At 43.8% G+C, this 25,847-nt stretch overlaps 1 protein-coding gene and 1 long non-coding RNA gene across 2 annotated transcripts in view; both read right to left on the bottom strand.

The window, feature by feature from the left end:
• LOC139620284 (uncharacterized) overlaps nucleotides 1-25,847 on the bottom strand; it is a 266,597-nt gene that overhangs the window by 105,369 nt on the left and 135,381 nt on the right. The window lies entirely within an intron of this gene.
• On the bottom strand, nucleotides 7,891-16,151 carry LOC139621174 (uncharacterized). The gene is given in 4 exon segments (XM_071477479.1): nucleotides 7,891-11,533; nucleotides 11,536-12,020; nucleotides 12,286-12,980; nucleotides 12,982-16,151. Coding segments are annotated over 4 exon segments (4,872 nt in total). The 5' UTR covers nucleotides 16,101-16,151; the 3' UTR covers nucleotides 7,891-10,960.

Raw genomic sequence — 25,847 nt, 5'->3', positions numbered from 1 at the left:
TATACATATATGCAAATGTATTTTGCTGCTGCTCATCCTAACTCTAAACATCTCCCCCACGAGACCAAGCACCAAAGTCTATAACTGCAGCACTATCATCACATGTCTTGTCTAATTAAAATATTTGCTTTCACTTCATTCACTTGTCTCTCCTGATTGAAATGCTGTTAATGCTAAGCATGTGTTATTAACGCATTGAATGAAGATGTGCAATTAAATTCAGTGCACCAACACGTCAGCTTGTTCCATTATCCAACTTGTACAATGAAAATTGAACAAGGAAGTCAAGAACCAGAAACAGAGTCAGTGTAAAAGTTGTGTGTTTGCTAGCTGAAGCGGTCAATTTAAGGAGAGCTATGCTAAATAAATAAAGAAAATTGTCAAACTGATGAACATAATTCATAATTGTTATAGCCTTTTTCCTCTAGCCCACACTTAATTAGGAATAAATTGCCAATGAATATAAAAAATTATTATAGTCTTGTGATTGATGTTGTTGATTAAGGTTACTTTATGTGTTATGTTGGGTGATCATAAAGGCTATAATACGCTAAAAACACACACACACACACACACACACACACACACACACACACACACACACACACACACATACTTGTACTTTTATCTTTGTGAAGACACTCATTGACATAATGCATTCCATAGCCCCTTACCCTAACCTTAACCATCACAACTGAGTGCCTAACCCTAACCCTGACCCAAACCTTAACCTAAACCTAATTCTAACCATACCTCTAAAACCAAGTCTTAACCCTCAAAATGTGATTTGAAGGTGTCTCAAAAAGTGAGGACTGACCAAAATGTCCTTACTATGTAGCAAGTACAAGTACACACACACACACACACACACACACACACACACACACACACTCACACACACACACACAGGCAAGCAAGCAAGCTTGTGTTGCGACCTGTGATGAATGATTGCTGATTGCTACCTTTCATTCTTCTTTTTAAAGATGGTGGGGAGAAAGAGAGGTGAGGGGGGTCAGTTCGATATCCATTTGGAAAAATATACTGGATAAAAGGTCCAGGGGCTGTTGCACAGTTTAAGCCAACCAAAATGACTGGGGTCTTTGTAAATAATGTTGCAGCCTAATAAATGGAGAATACTAAAACATCTCATTATTGAATAATAACCAAGATAAAGTTTCATAAGGTAAGTAAGATGTTGATCCTTGGTTGTTTAACTTGTTTGAGATCTGGTGACTGTGAATGCAATAGTATATGATTCTCATCATTTTCATATTAATCAAACCATTCAGTGACCCCTTGTGCCCTATGGATGAAAACACTGTCATCCTGTTTCTCCACTCATTGTTCATTTTTTTTTTCTTTAATTTGTCACACTTTGTTTATTTACATATGTTCCCTTTTCAAGGTCAGGGATAAACTGTCACTGTCATTTCTGTTAACACTGTATCTATGTACAGTGTGTAATACATGCATATTGGTGAATTTAATGTGAAGTCTGTAAACCACAACAAGATGTTTAATGATGATTCTGAGCTGTATTGTATGATGCACATGCAATCAGCTGATGCTGCTGTCATTATCCTCTTAGACTGGTCCAGCAGCAGCTCTCACGGTGTAGATTTTATGTTGAATGGTGTACTTTTGGTGTAATTCACATGAGCTTCTGTCATTAACATTATTTTTTATTGTTTTGACCTTTGTATTCTTTAATTGTAACCAGTATGAGTAATCCACATGATGTTTGATTGATTAGAGTTGCAATTACATGTTACTGGCTCATGTGAATCATTAATAATGATAATAAAGGTTTCAAACAAAGTGAAGATTGTTGAATGATTATTTTATGTAGATTTTTTTAATATAATATAATATAATATAATATAATATAATATAATATAATATAATATAATATAATATAATATAATATAATTAGGGCTGTCAAAGGATTAATTTTCTCTGAATTGCAATTAATTGCTGAATTTCAATAGTTAATCGCAATTGATCGCATGTTTTATCACATGATTAAAATTCTATTATTTCGCATTTCAGAACTGTTTTCAAATGCTTGACAACACATAACCATCAGTCTGTCTGAACTGGAAGCTAATGGTAGCATGTCTGACACGTAATTATGACGATAACTTGATAATCTGATCATTTATTTATCCGTATACAAGCTCTGTTTAAGTTATATTTTTATTTTCCAACTCATTCGATCTTCACCTATGACGATTCAGGCTTTGGATTTAAACACTTTAGGTCTCCCGACACTCCCCTTTATGCAGACTGGAACTGTCCCCCTTTTGCTCCCATAGACATGAACTTACAGTGGCGTGTTAGTGACATGTTTTTTAGCCTAAAGGACAGTTTGAAGGGCATGAATATTAGCTAGCATATGCACAACGACAACTACTGTGTAATGAATTCCACAAAGTAAAATTAAAATTTGACATTTTAAGAGCTATAAAGCCCAGGATATAAAGTATTATGCCCTAATAACGATCACTCAGCCATTCACAAGTGCCATAACACACTTTGGTTAAATAAGTTTGACCAATGTCAATCAAAAATATTAGTCTGTAAAATGTTTTCTCTAATGGATGAATTGTAATTGTAATAACTGTAGCTGTCTGTTAGCATTCCTTGACTGTGGGAGTCACGGCAAACTGACAAATTGGAACAAATCTCTTATGAATTATGGTCTTTATCTTGACAATTTCAATTCAATTCAATTTTATTTGTATAGCGCCAAATCATAATATACATTATCTGGAAGCACTTTACAGGGTAAGGTCGAAACTTTACTTTGTTTTTTTTTTCAAGTGAATCCATTATGCTTTCGTACACCTACCTCTGAAACACTAACTTGAACAAAACGTACTCCGACTCAGGGCAACTTGCATCCTACTATCAATTATAGCCACAAAATGTTAGGAAAAAAGGGGAAATGTGAAAGGGGTCATTTGTAGCAATGAGCCGACAGAGAAATATCAGTAATTCTCCAGATCCTTTAGTTGTATGAAGAGTTTTGGCCTCTTATATCACATAGTTTTAAGTCTGCAGATATACTTTTTGAGTTCAGTCTCATGGATCTCATCATCAGCGTCGCCAGACCCATTTTACTGGGGCACATGCCCCTGTATATATCTGCTGTGCCCCAGTAAAATTTCCTGATACAGCTCTGCCCCCATCTCCACACCCATTCTTGTCGGCGCAATACCTCACTAACTCCTGAGTTTACACAACAAACCATACATCAGAATAAACAGCAGTCCCTACTGTTTTGAATGGTATAAAGTATTCGTTATAAAGAAATTGTTTGACATTTTGGACTATGTCTGTTCACTATTTGAAAAAATCAATAAAACTCATACCACCTCATGTTTGTGGAGAAAATATGATGCTTAGCTTGGCATAGGATGGAGACCAGAAGCAAGGAGAAACTGCTAGCCTCTGCCCAAAGTAAAAAAAAAAATCACCAACTATCTCTAACCCCCTACTTAACATGTGAAACCTCATTTCCATACAGAACCAGAAGTGTAAAAATGACATGTTGTGGTTTTACAGACTATAATTATCACTGACTTTTATTTTTATTTGTTAATTTTTATGCTAAGCTAAATAATCAATTCCTGACTCAAGCTTCATACTTAATGGATGTACACAAGAGTGGTGTCAATCTTCTCATTAAATTCTTCTTCTTCCTCCATGTCTTTATAGTTTGGTATGGGATTTTTGTCAATTTCACCTAAGGTTGTTGTATTACCAAACCAAAAGCTTGACTTCTTTATGTGGGCAAGGTTATAGCAAGTAGCAGGCCAAACATTGGAGCAGTTACTGTTTCTACTGCTAAAAAGTAAAAATACATCTATTTCTGCTCTCCAGGTTTTGCTGTTTATTACAGCAAATGGTTCCAATAAAAGGATTTCCAATCATTAAGTGGCGCAAGTTGGGTAAAACTCTGCAGTGTTCTGTGACTGTGTGAAGCTGACAGGGAATAAGAAGCCACGGATTAGACGGAGGCACATGTGGGGGTACAGAGGATTGGTCAGGTGTACAGTTGTCTGTGGAGAAAATAGAAAGATGAACAATCAAAACAGCTGTAAGGCTAGGGTCAGCCACAGTTTCATAATCTGCCTTCAAACCTTTCTCCTCCCCAACCAGGAGAAAACCATCTTATTTTGCTACGGTACCATCCCATTAATTGCACACTGAAGTTTCTTCCAAACAATGTTATAACTGAATTCCCAGATATTATTCCACGTATTTACTCAACATGTTTCACCTTCAACCTCTGTAGTCTTAATTCTACTTGCCTCCATTGTCCCCCCCCCCCCCCCCCCCACACACACACACACACACGCACACACTGTCTGTTTTTACACCCTTTCATCTCATCATCTCATCCTCTTTTCAACCCCTATATCCCCTCACCCCCACCCCTTTCTCTTATGTACCCAGTAGATGATATGAAAGAGGTTTAGTATAATCATGACTCTAATCACCCTTCCCCTGCTGAGTACCCCCATTTCTCTTCTGTATCATGACAAAAATTGTAGGTAGAAGCCTGTGAGTTGAAATGGGCATTCACATGAAGAAGCCTGTGAGAGAATGACCAGAGGGTATTATGGGAGGCAGATGCATAAGACTTTGTCCATTTTTCCAAGCAGTGATATATTTACAACTAGAGCAACACTGTGATACATGTGAAACTAAAATATATACAAATCCAAAAGAAACAAAAACTTATCTCGGTTTAACTGAATAAAACTGAACACACAGTAATATAATGTGACTTATCACATGCACACAGCTACACAGATGCCCCCCCCAAGCACCTAGAATCAACTGCTTATATAGCCGCTTCATCACTGGAGCCACCCTGGACTGTACCAAACCTGCCACCTATACTTCCTGAAACATGGATATGACAAGTTAATGGTTTTTTTCTCTTACTTTTCAAGACTATCCCTTTTAGTCTACCATTGTTGCCCAATGTCTCAATAACATGAACTAAATATAGACTAAATATACACTCAGTTAATGCACTTCACCTACTCACCTCCACCTCCCCACTTTGTCCAGCCCAGTGACATCACTGATAATGTAACCAAGGGTATAAATACAGGAAGTGTTCAAACACTTCCCCCTTTTGTCCCTGGAGCATGATGGGTATGGTAAGTTATAAAGAAAATCATTCATTTATAGAACTTAAAACTGTATCAATAAACAATAGCTTAACTGAACAATAATTGTCCATGTTTTATTTTAACCAAAAAAAATTATGTTTGAACTATAACTAAACAAAATGCAAAACACAAACAAACCTGGGATAATAATTCAAGTTCAAGCTTCAAGTTTCAAGTTTCAAATTTTATTGTCATGTACAGGTAACAATGGAACATCATTACCAGTAATTAAATTCTTGGACTCAGAGCCCCCTCTAATCTAATATTGCACATAAAAAACACCTAAGACTTAGGTAAAATAAAATATAGAAATAGAACAGTACAGAATAAAATAAATATAGAATTACTTTACTATAAAATGTCTGTAGTGCAAGAGGGTGTAGTGTATATGTACATGTGTATATATACATCCCAGAAGAACAGAGTTCAAGTGGGACGGGATGTGACGGACCAGTAACTTCAGTGAATGTGCAAAATGTTCAGTATTCAGCAGTTCAGCAGCCTAATGGCTTGTGGGCAGAATCTTGCAGGTAGTAATAATGTGTCTGCAAATTCTCAATTAATGGCTGAACTATGATAAAAACAATTCAAAACGGCAAGATGGCGGCGCGGAGGGAGTAGTTGCACTTTTCCACGCTCCCGACCTGTCAACTTTCAAACACGCCTAAGAGTTCTACCATGGCAACAAAACCAGCCACAAATATTTAGACAGCCATCAGCACTCCCCCACGTTGGAAATATGTCTAACAGAGCTAAGAGAGATGAGCAAAGGAAGGAAGACTCGGCGACCAGCACCATTACAGCAGCTACGCTAACAGCTATGCTAGCAGACCACAAGACATCACTCCAGGCAATATTCCAGTCTGCGTTCTCCAAACTCGAAACGAAGTTGGACAATATCCAGGCCACCTTGCTAGAACACCAACAGTGTCTCTCTTCGCTGGAAAGTTCTGCCACGACGACCAGCCAGGATGTACGAGCCATGGAGATGAAGCTAATCACGGTAGCCGAGGAGAATGCCGTGCTAAAAGCCAAGCTCATTGATCTGGAGGGCAGAAGCCGCCAGAACAATATTAGGATTGTTGGCCTTCCCGAGGGCATCGAGGGTCCACAGCCAACAGCGTTTTTCTCCCAGCTCCTACTTGAGGTATTTGGGGAACACACTCTGACATCAGCCCCGGAGTTAGACCGAGCCCATCGTACACTAGCGGCTAAACCAAGCCCAGGTGAGAAGCCCAGGGCAGTCGTGATATGCTTCCACAGATTTCAGACCCGCGAGCTGGTGGTGCGCGAGTCTCGAAAGCTACGGGGCAAACTGAAATATAAAGACTCTCCGATCCACATATTCGAGGACTACTGCCCTGAGATACTGGAACAACGCTCGGTGTATCGTGACGTTATGAAGGAGCTCTACAACCTTGGCCTGAAGCCTGCCCTCCATTACCCGGCTAAGTTGTTTATCACGACCACAGAGGGGAAGAGGAGACGGCTCGCGTCCCTCAAAGATGCCCAAGATTTCATCGAGTCTCGTGGCCGACACAACTCCGGGTCTACAGAGGGCTGACTTCATCGGGTACGTTCCCACAGGACTACCATAGATAACCGACAGCCTATGCTGTGACTCGGCTCCAGCTTTGTTGTTATTAGCAATCAGCCGTGACTGCCACTCGGCTAAATTGAAATTGCTAACCTACTGACTGACAGATAAGGGGCTGCTTAAACTCAGTGCAGTTTAGTACTGTGTCTTCTTTATAGCGGCTACGTTTGCCTGTGTTTGGACTGTTCTCTCCAGTATGTTGTGCTAAAGTTATACGTCAGGGTCTGGTTCTGGCCCGGCTGTTTTTGGCAAGTAGCCATGTCTGGCGCTAGGTTAACTTGTTATTGCTCCCTTTTAAACTTAAAGCTGATGAGAATTCACTAACGTTTTAGGCCGCAGGTCACATTTGCTATTATGGTGACTGTATCTAATTTGGGTGACACGGCTCTTCCTCTGTTGAACTCTAGAGCATTTTGTCCATATTCTTTTCTTCAATATTGCCTCACTGTACTTTGCTCACTGGTATCTTATTATTTACTTATTTGTATTTTTCAACTCAGAGTAGTAAACTGCTATAATGATTCATAATTCATCATCAGCATTTTCATTTATAAAAAGTGGGAGTGCTACACACTATGTTTACAACTTAACTAGGTTGCTGGTTTGTTTACAGTTGTAATGTCCGTTTGTTTGTTATGGTTTTGTCTCTTCGTTTTGTTTCCTCATTGAACTCATGTGCTATACTAAGACATGATCAGGTTGGAGCCTGGACAGGAAGATCCAGGCAGATGCAAGGACGATGCATCACTGTGCAATGGACATCCAAGGTTTTGTTTACATAATGGGAATTTCAGGTCCTGGGACTCAGGTTAAATCATTGTTCATGTATGTGTTTTTTTTTTTTTTTTTTTCTCTCTCCCCCTTCCTCCGACACCCACCACGTCCGAGTTGGCTACAGCTACCTGCTTCCGCACAACTGCCCCCCTCCCTTTCTGTTTACACCGCATCCCTGTTCCCCTGTCTGGAGATGGTAAGGTATGACTGACACAAGTGACATACTCAGGTTTGTCTCATGGAATGTGAGAGGAGTAGAGGGTGCCACCAAGTCTGGTAGAATCATGGCTCACTTACAACAGCTTAAAGGGGACATATTTTTTATTCAGGAGACCCATCTGCGCAACGGAGAGGTGTCACGACTCAAAAGAGGGTGGGTTGGTCACCTATTTCATTCCAAATTTAATGAGAAGGCCAGGGGCAAAGCTATTCTGATTCGTAAAAACATCCAGTTTGAACCCCACAAAACTGTGACTGATCCCGCGGGCCGCTTTGTTATTGTCTCAGGCAGCCTAAAGGGCGTTCCAATTGTTCTGGCCAATGTTTATGGACCTAACTGGGATGACAGCGCATTCATAACCAAACTTTTTACATCCTTTCCAAGCATCTATCACATTATCGTGGGAGGAGATTTCAATTTGGTCCAAGACCCAGTACTGGACTGGTCCTCCAAGGTGTCCCCTCTAACCAAGTCTGCTAAGACGCTTAGCACTTTCGCTGAACAACTTGGGCTTTCGGACCCATGGCGGTGTAAATTTCCCACAACTAAACTTTTCTCTTGTTTCTCACATGTACATCGCACTTATTCTCGTATAGATTTCTTCCTCCTAGACAACAGACTCCTCCCCGATGTTAATTTCTGTGATTACCATAGCATTGCCATTTCAGACCATGCCCCGACCTCCCTTGACCTACGTTTTCTAGACAGATCAAACAGACAATGGAGATTTAACTCTTCGTTATTAGCCAAGGATTGCTACCAACAAGTTTTGCGTTCCCAAATTACACTGTTTCTTGAATTAAATGACTTGCCGGAAACCAAAAGGGGAACGTTGTGGGAGGCTTCAAAAGCCTATATCAGAGGTCAACTAATCTCTTTTGTATCAAACTTGAAGAAAACCGAATCATCCCATATGGCGGATTTGTTACAACAAATAAAAGATATTGACAACAATTATGCATCCAACCCAGATCCTGATCTCTATAAAGAACGCCTTAAGCTACAAACAGACTTCGAGTTGGCATCCACAAACAATGCAAAACTACAAATACTCAAATCCAGACAGCACTTTTTTTAAACTGGCGACAAGGCTGGAAAGCTTCTAGCTCATCAGGTCAGGGCTGAAGCATCTTCGAGATTAACCTCAGCCATCAAATCCGACCAAGGAGAGACTTATACTGATCTGGCTAAAATTAACGAAACCTTTGCTAAATTTTACACTGATCTTTATACTTCTGATCACCTCCCAGCTTCACACGACACATTCAGCAATATTATCTTTCCCCAAATAGACGTTGAAATGGCAAGTGGCTTGGGAGGACTTATAACAACTGTTGAGGTTCAGGAAGCCATTAAATCACTACAGAGTTGTAAGTCACCGGGACCAGATGGCTTTACCGCGGAATATTATAAAACTTTCTCGGATCTCCTGGCTCCAGTCCTTAGAGACGTGTATAATGAGGCATTCCTAATTGGTCGGCTGCCAGACACCCTGTCGAAGGCCACTATCTCCCTAATTTTAAAAAAAGAGAAGGATCCTTTACTCTATAAGAACTACAGACCGATCTCGCTTCTTAATGTAGACCTTAAAATTCTCTCAAAAATCCTCGCTCTCCATCTCCAGCGGGTGTTGCCCTCGGTTATCTCTCTGGACCAAACAGGTTTCATGCCAGACCGACAATCCTCTCACAACACCAGGCGACGACTTAATATAATACACACATCGAGCTCTGAGACCCCTGAGATAGTAGTGTCCCTCGACGCTGAAAAAGCGTTCGACAGGGTAGAGTGGAGATATCTTTATGAGGTGATGAATAAATTTGGCCTTAACAATGATTTTATTCTCTGGGTCAAGCTTTTATATTCTTCCCCCATGGCCTCAGTCCAGACAAATGATACACTATCACCCCCCTTCTCTCTCCAGAGAGGCACGAGACAGGGCTGCCCCTTGTCACCACTCTTATTCGCTATCGCTATAGAACCCCTGGCACTTTGGCTGCGCTCAGAGAGGGGTTTTGAGGGTATCACCCGATTGGACACAACACATAAGGTCTCACTATACGCGGATGATTTGCTCCTGTACATCTCAAATCCTGCTACCTCTCTACCCGTGATTCTTAACATCCTACAACAGTTTGGTGCACATTCTGGCTACAAATTAAACTATCAAAAGAGCGAACTGTTCCCAATTAATTCACTGGCTAAGCGACTTCCGCGCTCTTTAACTCCATTTAAGTGAACTGAGACTGGCTTTCGTTACCTAGGCGTTCTCATTACAGATTCTATGTCCAATATGTTCAGTGCTAACTTTCTGCCTTTAGTTGAGAGGACTGAGAGTGACTTCGGCCGCTGGTCCGCTTTACCACTATCTCTTGCAGGTCGGATAAATCTGATTTAGATGGTTGTCATGCCCAAATTCCTCTACCTTTTTCAACACATCCCTAAATACATTACAAAATCATTTTTTGACAAACTAGATGGGATAATATCCAAATTTCTATGGGGAAATGAACCGGCTTGAATCCGAAAGACAATCTTGCAATCTTCCAAAAGAGATGGAGGCCTTGCACTCCCGAACCTGAGGCGATATTATTGGGCTGCTAATATGCAGAAAATCTTATATTGCATGGATGATGCACAGGATTCCCTCCCTGCCTGGATACAGCTGAAAAGGGCAGCCTCGCACCTCTCTTTACGCTCTGTCCTATGCTCCCAGCTTCCCCTTTGTGGGAACTTAGCTGCAGCTTCTATGAAAAACGAAGCGGGACTTCTGGTTGTCTTTTCATGTTTTTTACTGACGGAAAAAACTGTCACAATACAAAAAAATGACGATGACTAACAGATCATAAACAATGACTCTTCTTCCGTTTTCCAACTGACACTTTCTTTTTTTTTTTAATAGTTCGAACCTTGACCTTTCTCAACTGACGTGTAAACACAGAAACGCCCTCTGGTGGACTAAATAAGTAACATTAGGCTAGATATCAGTTGCCTTATATGAAATCATGTATGAAATTAACCTTACTTTTAATCTGTATTTTAATACTGTCTATTTAATATTTAACTGGATCTGAATGCAAATCATGAAATATAAACATAAAATAATAATCATGTTTTCTAAATAAATAATAATGAACAAAGGATACAACATCCTCCCCCCCATGAAGACAGTTCACAGCATTAAAGCTCTAGGGGGTACAGCAGTTGAACTGGTCTTCTTAATATTGTCCCATCTGATGTGCGTACAGCACATGCTCTCACAAGTCCATCTCTTCCTGGGAAAAGCTGCTTGATGATCCCAGCTTTCCAAATCTGGCGCGGTGTCCTCTCCTCTCCAATGAGCACCAGATCTCCCTCCTTGAGAGGGGTAGAGTGTGAGTTCTTACTGGTGTGTGCAGATCTCAGCTCCAGTAAGTACTCCCTTTTCCATCGGGTCCAGAAGTCATTGAGAAGACACTGGCGATATTTCCATCTCCGTGTTAGCTCTTCTCTGCTGGAGCTGGGGGTGTGACTGGCAGCATGAAAGGGCTTGGGTGGCAAGGAGCAGATTCGCCTTCCAATCAGAAAGTGAGCCGGGGTGAGGGGCTGAGGCTCTTCAGGTTCGTTGTAGACAAAGGTCAGAGGTCGTGAGTTTATTGTTGCTTCTGCCTCTGCCAATAGAGATGTCATCTCCTCAAAGCTCAGTGAAGCTCTTCCCATCACTTTCCTTAAACATGTTTTAACTGATCGAACCAGTCTCTCCCAAAACCCCCCCCCCACCAGGCGGCTCGTTCTGCAATGTACTTCCATGTGATGCCCTTTTCAGTGAAATACCTTATGAGCTCAGGCTCCTTGATGGCCTTCCAGAGTTCTCTGAGGTCTTGATCAGCTCGTTTGAAGGTTCGGGCATTATCTGAGTACACAATCCTGCAGAGGCCTCGTCTGGATATGAATCTCTTAAATGCCAGGAGGAATGTCTCTGTCGACATGTCGGACACAAGCTCCAGGTGGACCGCACGTGTCACAGCACAGGTGAAAAGTGCTATATATGCCTTTTCCACTTTGTCTTTCTTAGCCTTGACATACAGAGGGCCTGCAAAGTCCACTCCAACAGTTTCAAATGGAGGTGATTCTGTGATCCGATCTCTCGGCAGAGGTGCTGTTGACTGCTGCATTGCCTTTACTCTGAATCTTTTACAAGTGGTGCAGGCTGTGATGATTGTCTTTGTCATTTGTCGGGCTCGTGGAATCCAATATGTATCTCATACCTGAATGCATCACTTGGTCATGACAGCGCCGGATCAACATTTCTGAGAGTCTGTGGTCTGAAGGCAGGATGTATGGATGCCGCTCACTGAAACTCATGTCTGAGTGTTGCAGTCTTCCTCCCAGACAGATCAATCCGTGCTTGTCAAGAAACGGCTTCAGGTCTCTAATTCCCGAGTCTCTGTGAATGTCTTTTCCTGCTCTTAATTCACTTTTCTCCCTCTGGAAACCTTGACTTTGTGCCTCCAGAATCTAGTATCTTTCAGCTTCAGCCAACTCCTCGGCCGTCAGCTCTCCTTGCTTCTTTTCACTTGAGCGTAAGTTGTGTGTGAATCTTTTAATCCATGATGTGACTCTGAGAACTGTTGTTAACTTACTGTAGTTTTCCAGCTTTAACAGCGGATCTGTTGATGTTGGTTCCATGTTGTTGAGCTGGACTGTGACATGACTTGGCCTAAGCTCATTCTTTACCTCCTCTTCACAGAGCCTTTCATCAGGAAACTCTTGTTGCACTGCTGAACTCAGGAACTGTGGACCTGACCACCAAAGCTCCTCTTCTCTCAGCCTTGTGACTGTCTGGCCCCTTGTAGTTAGATCTGCTGGGTTGAGTTTCCCACTACAGTGGGACCAGATTTCTGGTGTGGTCAGGGACTGAATCTCCATCACTCTGTTGGCAACAAACTGTTTCCATCTGTGTGGTGAGCTGGAAATCCACTGAAGCACAATCATGGAGTCTGTCCACATTCGGATTTGGTTTGGCTGCATATTCAGTGCTTGAAGCAGATTGTTTCCCGTTCTTGCAGCAATCAGAGCCCCCATTAGTTCAAGGCGTGGCAGTGTGAGTTTCTTAATAGGTGCAACTCTGGATTTGGACATGACCAGTCTAGCCATGGACTCTCCCTCAGTTGTCTGTCCTTGGAGATAGGCTGCTGCACCATATGCTTTCTCACTCGCTGAAAACATGAAGAACTTGAGCTTGACTGTTTTGCAGTGTCTCAGTTCCATACCACCTGGGAATGACAATCTGATGGAGCTGAAGGAGCTCCATACACCACTGCTGCCACCTTTGTGAGAGATCATCCGGCAGCTCCTCATCCCAGCTGATGCCTCTTTGCCACATGTCCTGGAAGAGACATTTCACTCTTATTGTGAATGGTGTCAGAAAGCCCATGGGGTCGAACAATCTGGCTGAAGAGCGCAGGACACTCCTCTTTGTGTTCTTTTTGTCTTTGAAAATGTCCATAAGGTGCTTCAGGTTAAAAACAAAGTCATCAGTCTCTGGCCTCCACACAAGGCCGAGCACCTTAAACACACAGCCACTTGTCTCAGGATCCATGGCGAAGTCAAAGTCACCTTGCTGCCACATGTCCTTCAGTTCAGGGGAATTTGTAGTCCACTTACAGAGGTTCATGCTGGCGTCAGACATTATTTCCTTTGCACTTGCTGTCAGTGAGTAAGCCTCTTCAACACTGCTTGAGCTGGCAATAAAGTCATCAACATACAGAGAGTCTTTCAGGGTGTTAATGAACTGTGTGTGACTTGTTTGGTATTTCTCTAGGTGATTTCTGATTGTTGCTGCCAGCAAAAACGGACTTGATGACACACCAAACACCACACGAGTCATTCTCAGCACACGCAGGCTTGTGCTCTCAGCATCAGGGCGACCAGTGAGCCACAGGAACCTCAACACGTCTCTGTCCTCTTCTGCGATGGATATCTGTAGGAAAGCCTTTGTGATGTCAGCCATGAATGCAACTGGGTGCAACCTGAACCTCACAAGGACGTTGAGGAGGTCTGGGTTCAGGTTCGGTCCAGTGAGCAGACAGTCATTAAGAGATGGGCAGCCATCCTCATGTGCAGAAGCATCAAAAACGACCCTCAGCTTGGTTGTTGCTTTGTCCTCTTTTATCACAGCATGGTGAGGCAAGTAGTATTGGATGTTATCATTTTCTGCTCCAACTTTGTCTTTGGTCTCTGGGACGTCTTCACATATTCCTTGTTGAAGGTAGTCATCTATTACATCATTGTATCTCTTAAACAGTGTTACATCAGCTTTCAGTTTTCTTTTTAGACCTTCAAATCTTTTCTTGGCAATTCTCAGGTTGTCTGGAAGCTCTGTTTTATCTTGATGCCATAGCAACTTGACTTCATATCGCCCTTCTTTGTAGCTGACTGACCTGTTGAAGTGTTCTTGAGCTTCAGTGTCCGCTGCCCATTCTTCACCTTTGCAGGAGATGCCCAGTGACTCTATTTCCCAGAATGCACGTAGCTGGTTTGAAACCTGCATGGTCTCCTCGGTGCAGATCTTCATGCATGAAGTCTCACTCATGCTTAACATGGACACTGGGCCCTGTACTGTCCAGCCAAACATGGTCTCTATGGCAACTAAGGTGTCTGACAGTCTTTCAACTCTACCAGAAACCATGTTCCAGTAGACATCAGCACCTATCAAAACGGACAGTTCCAGCTCCTGGTCAGTGCTGCCTGAGACATCTGCTGATGTCAGTCCTCTTCTTTCTAACTGTTGCTGGATTTGCTCTCCTGGAACCTGCATAATGGCAGAGCTAACTTGTGGTGTTTCAACAGCCTCAATCTCAAGGGTTTTCTCCTTGTCACAGATGTTTTGCAGGATTAATTTCACAACATTTCGTTCCATTGTTACTGGGGTGTCACTGCCAAAGGTGTGGAGCTTTAAAGTCTCTTTTCTCACAACAGGTAATCCTAATGCCTTTACTTGCTTCTCCAGGATGAAGCTCCGTTCACTTCCTCCATCCATCAGACAACGCACCTTCTTCTTCCCCTTTGTTCCCTCTGCCAATGCTGTTACTGTTTGCAGGAGAACTGTGTTCTGCTTGGCTGTGCTTGTCTTTACTGTGTGTGGGGCCACAGATGAGATGACGGCCTCAGTTGTCTCTTGAGCGCTGCTCTGGGCTTCACTGGTTTCACCTTTGTCACACATTGTGGGGTGGTGTCTTCGTCTACACACACTACATGACACTCCCTTGGTTTTGCAGAATTTGGCCATGTGTCGCTGTCCTAAGCATATGAAACACCGTCCCATTTTCTTCAGCCTTTCCTTTCGCAGGTCAAGTGTGCTGTCTGTACACAGTTCAGATTTATGACTTGTACTGTCACAGAATATACATCCTGGAGGGGACTGTGAGCTGCTGGTGTAGAGCATGGCAGCTGAAGGCAGACTTGGCTTCCTGAACTTTCCGCTCACTGAATCAGGTTTGTATCTGTGCTGGTTGGGGGACTGTGACTCCTTGCTGTGGCTTCCTGCTTTGGTCAGGTGCATGGCACGCTCTCTGCTTTCAACCTCCTGCTGTAGAAAGGCAATGAGCTCTGGAACTTTCAGTTCATGGTCTGAACCTATTTCAAGTGTGTAAGCAAGAGCAAGGTCATCTGGGATCATCTGCAGTAATATGGGGCACAGCAATCCTCCATACGTGTCTGACACTACTCCCATTGCTTCCAAGCCTCTGATCTGGACCTCACACTCATCATAAAGTCTTCTGAGAGCAACAATGTCTGAAGATCTTTTAACTGGTGTCAAGCTCAGCAGTTTAGACATGTGTGCACTCACAATCAGGTCCTTTCTTCCAAATCTCTCCTCGAGCATGTCTATGGCAGCGTCGTAGTTGCTCTCCGTTATCTTCAACCCCGCGATGGCTCTGGCTGCTGGACCCACCAAATAGGACTTCAGGTAAGTAAGCTTCTCAGTTTTGCTTAGTTCAATATTCTCATGGATAGCAGCCTGAAACTGGTCCCAGAATTCTTGCCACATCGATATTTCTCCGTCATATTTGTTTATGTACAACTTGGGCAACTTTACCGATGGCCTGCTGGTCATTCTGCTGGAGCGGGCACTCACGTCGCTCAGCCGCGGCGATATCTGTTCGCCCGCGGCGGCTCCTTCTCTTTCAATCAGCCTCGTGGCTCGAGCCTTCCAGAGGGTCAGGTTGTCCTGGTAATCCACGGTCTTGACGATGTCCGCCTCCAGCTCGTCCATCGGTATCTCCTCTTCGAGCTCTTTTTCCAGCTCCAGGAGATTCGCTTCCTTCACCGATAACATGGACAGCAGCTCTCGTACGCGGTCATAACTCACATCGTCCTTGGATGTCTCCTCTTCTTCTCCTTCTCCTCTCTGACTCTTCTTCCGTTTTCCAACTGACACTTTCTTTTTTTTTTTAATAGTTCGAACCTTGACCTTTCTCAACTGATGTGTAAACACAGAAACGCCCTCTGGTGGACTAAATAAGTAACATTAGGCTACATATCAGTTGCCTTATATGAAATCATGTATGAAATTAACCTTACTTTTAATCTGTATTTTAATACTGTCTATTTAATATTTAACTGGATCTGAATGCAAATCATGAAATATAAACATAAAATAATAATCATGTTTTCTAAATAAATAATAATGAACAAAGGATACAACACCCTTCCTGTAACCTTTCTGAGAGCAAACCCAGTTGTGTCCTCCTCTCTGAAAATATGGAACCAACTCCGGAAGAACTTTGGCCTGCAGGGCCCATCCATCCTCTCACCACTTTTTAAAAACCATGCCTTCAAACCCTCTAACATAGACCCAACATTTAAAACTTGGCACAGTAAAGGTATTATCAGCATTAAGGATCTGTACACAGATAGTATTTTTTCGTCTTATACAGAACTCTCGTCAAAATTTAATTTGCCAGGCTCCCACCTCTTTCGCTTCTTTCAAATTAGAGACTTTGTCAAAAAGAACTTTCCCCATTTCCCTAATCGCCCCCCCGAAACTTTGACAGACACCCTACTGGCTGTGGACCCCAAACACTCAAACTAACCAGGACCGCTTGGGAACCAGGACCGCTTGGGAAAACGACCTGTCAATGGTGTTGACAGATCAACAATGGACCTCTGCTCTTAACTTAGTCCACACCTCTTCCATCTGTGCCCGCCATGGCCTGATTCAATGTAAAGTTCTCCATAGAAGTCATTACACGAATGCAAAACTGGCCAGAATCTATCCCACAGTTAGTGATGCCTGTAATCGATGTAGTCAGTCCCCTGCTACTCATTGTCACATGTTTTGGTCGTGCCCTAAATTGACGATTTTTTGGCAAAGGATTTTTGATTCCATAAGTGGCGCTTATGGTCAGACTATTCCCCCTAACCCAATATCCGCTATTTTTGGCTCCCCCCCTGACAATAACCTCTCTGCTGCGATGAGACGGGCCCTGACTTTCTCAACCTTGCTGGCTCGCCGACTGATTCTTCTTGATTGGAAGCTCACACGCCCCCCATCATACAATCGCTGGGTTAAAGAAGTTCTTTATAATTTGAAACTTGAAAAACTTAGGCTTTCACTCGGTGGCTCTATCAAAAGATTTCACGACATCTGGAATCCCTTCTTGGAGTTTGTTGGCTCTCCTGACATGTCTCTGGATGTAGGGGAGGACTAAGCTCAGGTTTCTCTATCCTCAGAAGCCCCCCCCCCCCCTCTTTTTTGTTGTGAATGTATTTTTCTCACATTGTATGACACCTAAAATCACTTTGATGGAAAACCTCAATAAAAAGATTTGGAAAAAAAAAAAACAATTCAAAACATTCTGATAAAAATGGAGACAAATGTGTCACAAAGCCCCTTGTTTAAATCCAACACAGAAAGCACCACTGCTGATGTTTTACTATAGATAAATAACGTAATGTGCCTGGTTTGAGAGTCCAAATTGGTCAAAATTGGTCATTCCAGGTCCAGACTGGAATATCTCATCAACTATTGAATATATTGATACAGACCTTAATGGTCCCTGGAGGATGAATCTCTCTTTTCCTGTGGCACCGTCAACTCAAAACTTATCCAATAATTTGGTTTATAGCCAAATACCTCCAACCAGAACTGTCATCAATCTCAGCTGTACTTTCTACTTAGTGCTGGTTAGTTAGTCTTAGCATGCTAACAAGCTAAGATAGGAAGGTGAACATGAATGTTAGTCATTATACTTGCTTATCATCAGCCTGTTAGCACAGTCATATGAGGATGCTTATTATTTATTTATTTATTTACAGTTTTTGCTAAGCGGATGGACTATGTAACAATAACTTTATCAGTGTGTCCAGTATTATATTTCATAGTATGAACGAAGTTAGCCTACATGCTTGTGCCACCTGTCTCGTATAATACAGGATCAACCCATATTTTAAGATAAAATGCTGCATCCTGTATTGAATCAATTTGGAACATAATTTGTCCTGTATCTCGTGCTCCGAATCATCTAATGTCAAGTAAAACCAAACTAGTTATGGCTAGTTTGCCATCAGTGTGATGCACTGATGGCTCACCTGGTAGAGGGCAGGTGTCAAGGCTTAAATCTAGTTTTTTTTTTAGCACATTAGTGCTCATGATTTGAGTCCGACTTCAGGCCCTTTGCTGCACGTCATCTGCTTTCCTCTCTGATACTAATTGCAAAGCAGTAGTACACAAGAGTGTGTATCAGCATTTTGAAATTTCCAAAAATGTTTGCAAAAGTCAGCATTAAGCAGATCCACTCATTTAGCTAAATAAACAAACAAAATCATAAAAAAAAGTATATACAGTACCTACCAGATTATGTACACTCACACGTACCAATGCTTGCTTTCTGTCTTTCCTGCACACACACAAAGGCAAATTGCTTACTGTATCACACACACATACAGCAGCAGTTTGTGTTCTCTGATTGACAGAAAGATGTTGAAAAGGCTCATGGGATCTCTCCTTATCAAATGTAAAATCTTCCCTGGTCTTGCACTCAACTAAACTATTATCCTCACATACAAGTCACTCACACGACACACACATACACAGACACAAAGTGGGGTAGAAAGATGGGGGACTTTTAATGGTGTGGTAACCTTTTATAGACAGGAAAATGTCCATCAGAGAAAAACAGATTGAGATCATTAGCTTCCACCTCACACAAGAGGCAGTGGTGGATCCGAGTGCTCATGCACAAGGCCTTAAAAATTAAAACATACCCTCTGAATTGGTTGGCATTGCCTGTTTTTCATGATGTATGTAATTCTCACAACAAATTATGGAAATGTGCCTCTTGAATAAATTAATGCATTTATGACATTTTAAAGCACACAGGCCATATTTAAAAATGTCTCCCCAGAGCCAAATAAATTAAACCAGAAGCATTCACTCAGGGTGGACCCATTACACTTTCTTTCCTGTCTTGCAAAATTCCTTGGCTCATTCTGGCGCCCTAGTTTGCAGCCCTTGCTTCTAAGCCACAGCACAGAGTTGGTTGGTTGAAGCTGCACTGAGCAGCACAGCATGACAAGCCCATTATAACGCAGGAGGAGGAGAAATCGCTCAATTACCAACTGGCACTATTCACTTAACCATATCAATTTTTATGACTCAATTATAAATATTGTCAAGTTTTCAGTTGCACACAATGAACTATTCTCTCTCGATGTACACTGCCTGGCCAAAAAAAAAGTCGCCACCAAAAAAAAAGTCACACACTCTAATATTTCGTTGTACCGCCTTTAGCTTTGATTACGGCATGCATTTGCTGTGGCATTGTTTCGATAAGCTTCTGCAATGTCACAAGATTTATTTCCATCCAGTGTTGCATTAATTTCTCACCAAGATCTTGTATTGATGATGGTAGAGTCTGACTGCTGCGCAAAGCCTTCTCCAGCACATCCCAAAGATTCTCAATGGGGTTAAGGTCTGGACTCTGTGGTGGCCAATCCATGTGTGAAAATGATGTCTCATGCTCCCTGAACCACTCTTTCACAATTTGAGCCCGATGAATCCTGGCATTGTCATCTTGGAATATGCCCGTGCCATCATGGAAGAAAAAATCCATTGATGGAATAACCTGGTCATTCAGTATATTCAGGTAGTCAGCTGACCTCATTCTATGAGCACATACTGTTGCTGAACCTAGACCTGACCAACTGCAGCAACCCCAGATCATAGCACTGCCCCCACAGGCTTGTACAGTGGGCACTAGGCATGGTGGGTGCATCACTTCATCTGCCTCTCTTCTTACCCTGATGCGCCCATCACTCTGGAACAGGGTAAATCTGGATTCATCAGACCACATGACCTTCTTCCATCGCTCCAGAGTCCAATCTTTATGCTCCCTAGCAAATTGAAGCCTTTTTTTCCAGTTAGCCTCACTGATTAGTGGTTTTCTTAAGGCTACACAGCTGTTCAGTCCCAATCCTTTGAGATCCCTTCGCATTGTGCGTGTGGAAATGCTCTTACTTTCACTATTAAACATAGCCCTGAGTTCTGCTGTTGTTTTTCTTCGATTTGATTTCACCAAACATTTAAGTGAACGCCGATCACGATTAATCAGGATTTTTTTCCAACCACATTTCTTCCTCAAAGACGATGGGTCCCCACTATCCTTCCAGTTTTTAATAATGCGTTGGACAGTTCTTAACCCAATTTTAGTAGTTTCTGCAATCTCCTTAGATGTTTTCTCTGCTTGATGCATGCCAATGATTTGACCCTTCTCAAACAGACTAACATCTTTTCCATGACCACAGGATGTGTCTTTCGACATGGTTGTTTAAGAAATGAGAAGCAACTCATTGCACCAGTTGGGGTTAAATAACTTGTTGCCAGCTGAAAGATAATTATCCAATAATTATCCAATAGGAGGCTCGTACCTATTTGCTTAGTTAAATCCAGGTGGCGACTTTTTTTTGGGCCAGGCAGTGTATGTGCTTCACAGAATACATACTGAGAGCTATATTTATGCATTTTTTAATCCACTTCTGTATCAGATGCATGTTTCATATTGTACCAGTGCTGGGCAGTATAATTGTAGTCCTTCCTTTTAATTACACTTTTGTATCAGTGATCATGAACATACCTACACACTGTTACACAATTTGTCCTATCTCATGGTTCACAAGTTTGAATAAGAGTGTTACAAATATGAGAGAAAACCACATGCATTCTTCAAGAAGTAGGCAAAGCCACCACAAATATGTCATCGGTGCCACTCATACAAAAATGTAATATATGTACATATTGAATTCCCATATGTGAAATATACATACTAAGTAAAAACATATATGTACATATGTAAAAATTAGATATGAAACCTATTAGAAATTGGCACAATCTCATATATTATCATATACAAATATGTATGTTTACGTATGTATGCCTATATTGTAGATATATATTTTTTAAACTCTGGTATTTCATTCATAACACAATAACCCATAATGGCAATGTGAGCATGTTCCTAGAAAGAATCAAGGTTAGTGATTGGTAAACGAATTGCAAATTTGGATTTGTAACTTGTAAAATTTTAAATCACCATAAAAAATTTGTTCAGATTTATTTTACCTCTGGCAAATGCATAAATTGATTACGGAGAATTTTTGCAGTTAAATGACGCTCTAGCGTAAGTTCAATCAGGAAGACCTTGTCATGCCTCAGCTGGATAGCTGAGTTCCCTTTTTTGTTTCCCCTAGTGTTTTGTCTTGTACTTCCTGTTTTATTTTGATACTCACCTCTTTTCTCGTTTCAGGTTCCTCACTTCCTGCCCTCATGTGTCCTCCCCTTGTGTGATTACCTGCCCTGCCCTAATGTGCTGCACCTGTGTCTCATTGTCTTCCCTCTCCCTGAGTATTTAGTCTCTGTGTTCCCTCCCTTCTGTGCCAGTTCGTCTAGTTCTGTATGACTACGTTCCAGCCTTTATTCCCCGTGTGCCTTACTCGTATCTTGTCTAGTTTTTGGTTTTTGACCCTGCCTTTGCCCACCGATTCTGATACCTTTGCTCCGCGGACTGATCTCCTGTGTACCGACTTTTGCCTGATTAAAGGACATTGTGAACTCGCCTACTGTGTCAATCTGCATCTGAGTCCGAGCCGTTGTTCAGCCTTGACAGTACGAACTGGCCATAACATGGACTCAGCAGATTCAGACACAGTGCGCGCCATGCTCCAGGCACAGGTCTGCAAGATCCACAGCCAAGACGAACAAATCAGCCTCCTTCGCCATGAAATGAAGGAGCTGACTAATCGTCAGGAGTCCCTCTTGACAGCTTTCGGAACTCAGATCAGCCATCTCATCGATAATATGCAGAGGATGCAGAACCCGCCGGCTTCAGCCGATTCAACACCGACGGCGCCAGCGGGAGCTGGGCCCGATGCTGCTTTTCCTACGCCTGCTACTCCGTCCTTGCCTCTCCATCTTTCCAGACCCGAGCGCTTCTCCGGAGACTCCGGTGATTGCAGAACTTTTTTAATTCAGTGTGATTTGCACTTTGAGCTTCAGGCTGCTGCCTTTCCCTCTGATCGCTCAAGGATTGCATACATCATTTCTCACCTGACTGGGAGAGCGGAGGCCTGGGCGACGGCAGAGTGGAGTCGGAAATCGCCTATCTGCAATTCTCTGTCGCTGTTCTCCAAGACCTTCACCCAGATATTCCAGCAGACAGCTCCGGGGTGGGAGGCAGCCCGAGCTCTGGTTAGACTGCGACAGGGTAAAAAGAGGGTCTCTGATTACGCCATTGAGTTCCGCACTCTAGCAGCAGAGAGTGAGTGGAACCAACCAGCCTTGTTTGATGCATTTCTTGATGGACTGTCTGACATTCTCAAGGACCAGTTAGCCCCCCTCGACCTTCCTGCAGAGCTGGATTCCCTTATCGCTCTGGCTATTAAGATCGACAAGCGCCTGTATGAAAGGGAGAGAGACCGAACCAGACCCGGCAGTTCCCCGCCGAACCAGCGGAGGCAGCAAGCTGGAGACTCTTCTTCCTTTCCTTCCTGGCGACGCACACCTCCTGCTGACTCTACCACTGCGCTCCCCTCCGCTATGGAGGAACCTATGCAGCTTGGCCGAACCCGCCTGACTCCAGAGGAACGCCTGCGACGAGTTTCAGAGGGTCGCTGCATTTACTGCGGTCAACTGGGCCACTTCATCGCCTTCTGCCCATTAAAAGGATCGGGTTCACCAGTCAAGGTGAGGGCACTAGTGAGCCATATGTTGACTGTTTCTGATCCCTCTCGTTTGCAACCTTTTTGTGTATCTAACCTCCCCTATGTGTACTCTTAAACATCCAGTTTTAGTTGACTCTGGTTCTGATGCCAACCTAATGGACTTTAGTCTTGTCAGGAAGCTGGGCCTCAAAACCTTCCGTCTCAACCAGCCCTTGGATGCCAGCGCCTTGGACGGCAGGCATCTATGTATGGTCACCCATCGCACTCAGTCACTGCACCTGTCCTTTCCTGACTCCCACACGGAAAGAATCAGTTTTCATGTCGTTAAAGCTCCTCAGCACCCTCTGATCTTAGGATATCCCTGGCTCACACTCCACAGTCCTCATATTGACTGGAAAACTGGACAGGTTATTTCATGGGGTAAGGCTTGTGAAAAGGACTGTTTTTCACCCTCTCAGCCTCATCCGTCAGAGTTTCATTCTCTCAACCCTTCCAGCCCAGACTCAGAGTTTCCCGACCTTTCCGGGGTTCCCACCTGCTACCACAACCTGAAGGAGGTTTTCAGTAAGGCCCGGGCTGCTTCTTTGCCCCCTCACAGGCCCTATGACTGCGCCATTAATCTGCTCCCTGGCACCTTCCCACCCAAGGGTCGGCTGTACTCACTGTCTGCTCCTGAGACTCAGGCCATGGAAAAGTACATCAAGGAATCCCTGGCTGCAGGAATTATTCGGCCTTCCTCCTCTCCCGCTGGCGCTGGGTTCTTCTTTGTAGAGAAGAAGGATAAAACTCTGCGACCCTGCATTGACTTCAGAGGACTCAATGAGATCACCATTCGCAACAGGTACCCCCTCCCTTTAATTTCCACGGCCTTTGAACAGTTAAAGGGTGCTAAGGTTTTCACCAAACTGGACTTAAGAAATGCCTATCATCTAGTTAGAATAAGGGAGGGGGATGAATGGAAGACAGCATTTAACACTCCCAGTGGTCATTATGAGTACCTGGTCATGCCTTTTGGACTAACAAATGCCCCTGCTGTCTTCCAGGCCCTGGTGAATGATGTTCTTCAGGACATGCTTAATGAATTTGTTTTTGTGTACCTTGACGACATCTTGATCTTTTCCCCTGATGAGCAGACTCATGTTCAGCACGTCCGGCGGGTCCTCCAGCGCCTCCTCCAGCACCAACTCTTTGTCAAAGCTGTGAAATGTGAATTTCATGTGCCCTCTGTGTCTTTCCTGGGGTTCATCGTGTCAGAGGGGGAGGTCAGAATGGATCCCATAAAGGTCAATGCTGTTGTTGACTGGCCTACTCCCACAAGCCGTAAGGAGGTTCAACGATTCCTGGGGTTTGCTAATTTCTATAGGAAGTTCATCAGAAACTTTAGTTCTGTTGCTGCCCCCCTTCATGCACTGACCTCTTCTAAGTGTAACTTCCAGTGTAACCCCCGGGCTGAGCTCGCCTTCCAGAAGCTAAAGACCAGCTTCACCTCGGCTCCCATCCTCAAGCTGCCGGATCCCAGCCTGCAGTTTGTGGTGGAGGTGGATGCCTCTGATGTGGGGGTGGGAGCTGTTCTCTCTCAGAGGTCAGCTAAGGACAATAAATTACATCCCTGTGCCTTTCTTTCCCGCAAGCTGTCGGCCTCTGAGAGGAATTACGATGTCGGCAACCGCGAGCTGCTTGCTATAAAGGTAGCACTGGAGGAGTGGAGACACTGGTTGGAGGGGGCTGAGCAGCCTTTTCTCGTCTGGACGGATCACAAGAACCTCGAGTACCTGAGGACGGCTAAGAGGCTCAACTCTCGACAGGCAAGGTGGGCTCTCTTTTTCAACCGGTTCCATTTCACTCTCTCCTATCGCCCTGGTTCTAAGAACTTAAAGCCTGATGCTCTCTCACGTTTGTTTCTTGCTGAAAAATCCTCTAATGATCCTGCTCCCATCCTTCCTCTCTCGTGTGTTGTGGGCTCAGTCACATGGGACATTGAGAAGAAGGTCAACGAGGCTAATGTGAACTGTCACCCTCCGGCCGGCTGCCCGCCGAACCGACTATTTGTGCCTCCTGCCTTGCGTTCACAGGTCATCCACTGGGCCCATTCTTCCCGGTTATCCTGTCACCCTGGAGTACGCAGGACTCTGTTCGTCATTCGACAGCGGTTCTGGTGGCCGGCCATGGAGAAGGAGGTGACAGAGTATGTGGCAGCCTGTCCTGTGTGTGCTCGCTGTAAGGTCTCCCGACGCCCATCCTCTGGTCTGCTCCACCCACTCCCTGTGCCACATCGTCCCTGGTCAGACATCTCCGTGGACTTTGTTACTGGACTTCCCCTTTCCGAAGGTAACACCACTGTCCTCACGGTGGTGGATAGATTTTCTAAGATGGTCCACTTTGTTCCCCTACCTAAGTTGCCCTCGGCCAAGGAGACGGCCGAGGCGATGTTACATAATGTTTTTCGCCTCCATGGCTTTCCCAGGGACATTGTGTCTGACCGGGGCCCGCAGTTTGTGGCACAGTTCTGGCGGGCTTTCTGCTCACTCCTGGGAGCTTCTGTCAGCCTCTCATCGGGCCACCATCCCCAGACCAACGGTCAGACGGAGCGGCTGAACCAGGAGCTGGAGACCAGTCTACGCTGTCTAGCCTCACAGAGTCCCAACACATGGAGCAGACAGCTCACCTGGGTAGAATATGCACACAATTCTCTCCCGTGTTCATCATCTGGTCTCTCTCCCTTCCAGTGTGCCTATGGCTATCAGCCTCCTCTCTTCCCTGCTCTAGAGAGGGAGGTTGGTGTGCCCTCAGCTCTGGCTCTAGTCCGCCGCTGCCGTCACACCTGGGCCCGGGCCCGACGCTCCCTGCTACGCAATTCTGAGAGTTA

This window comes from Trachinotus anak, unplaced genomic scaffold (genome assembly GCF_046630095.1).
Source record: "Trachinotus anak isolate AG129_WGS33_773 ecotype Australia unplaced genomic scaffold, CSIRO_AGI_Tana_v1 ptg000004l, whole genome shotgun sequence".
NCBI classification, from domain to species: Eukaryota; Metazoa; Chordata; class Actinopteri; order Carangiformes; family Carangidae; genus Trachinotus; species Trachinotus anak.
The sequence above is the reverse complement of the archived record's forward strand: the minus strand, read 5'-3'. Positions and strand labels throughout refer to the sequence as shown.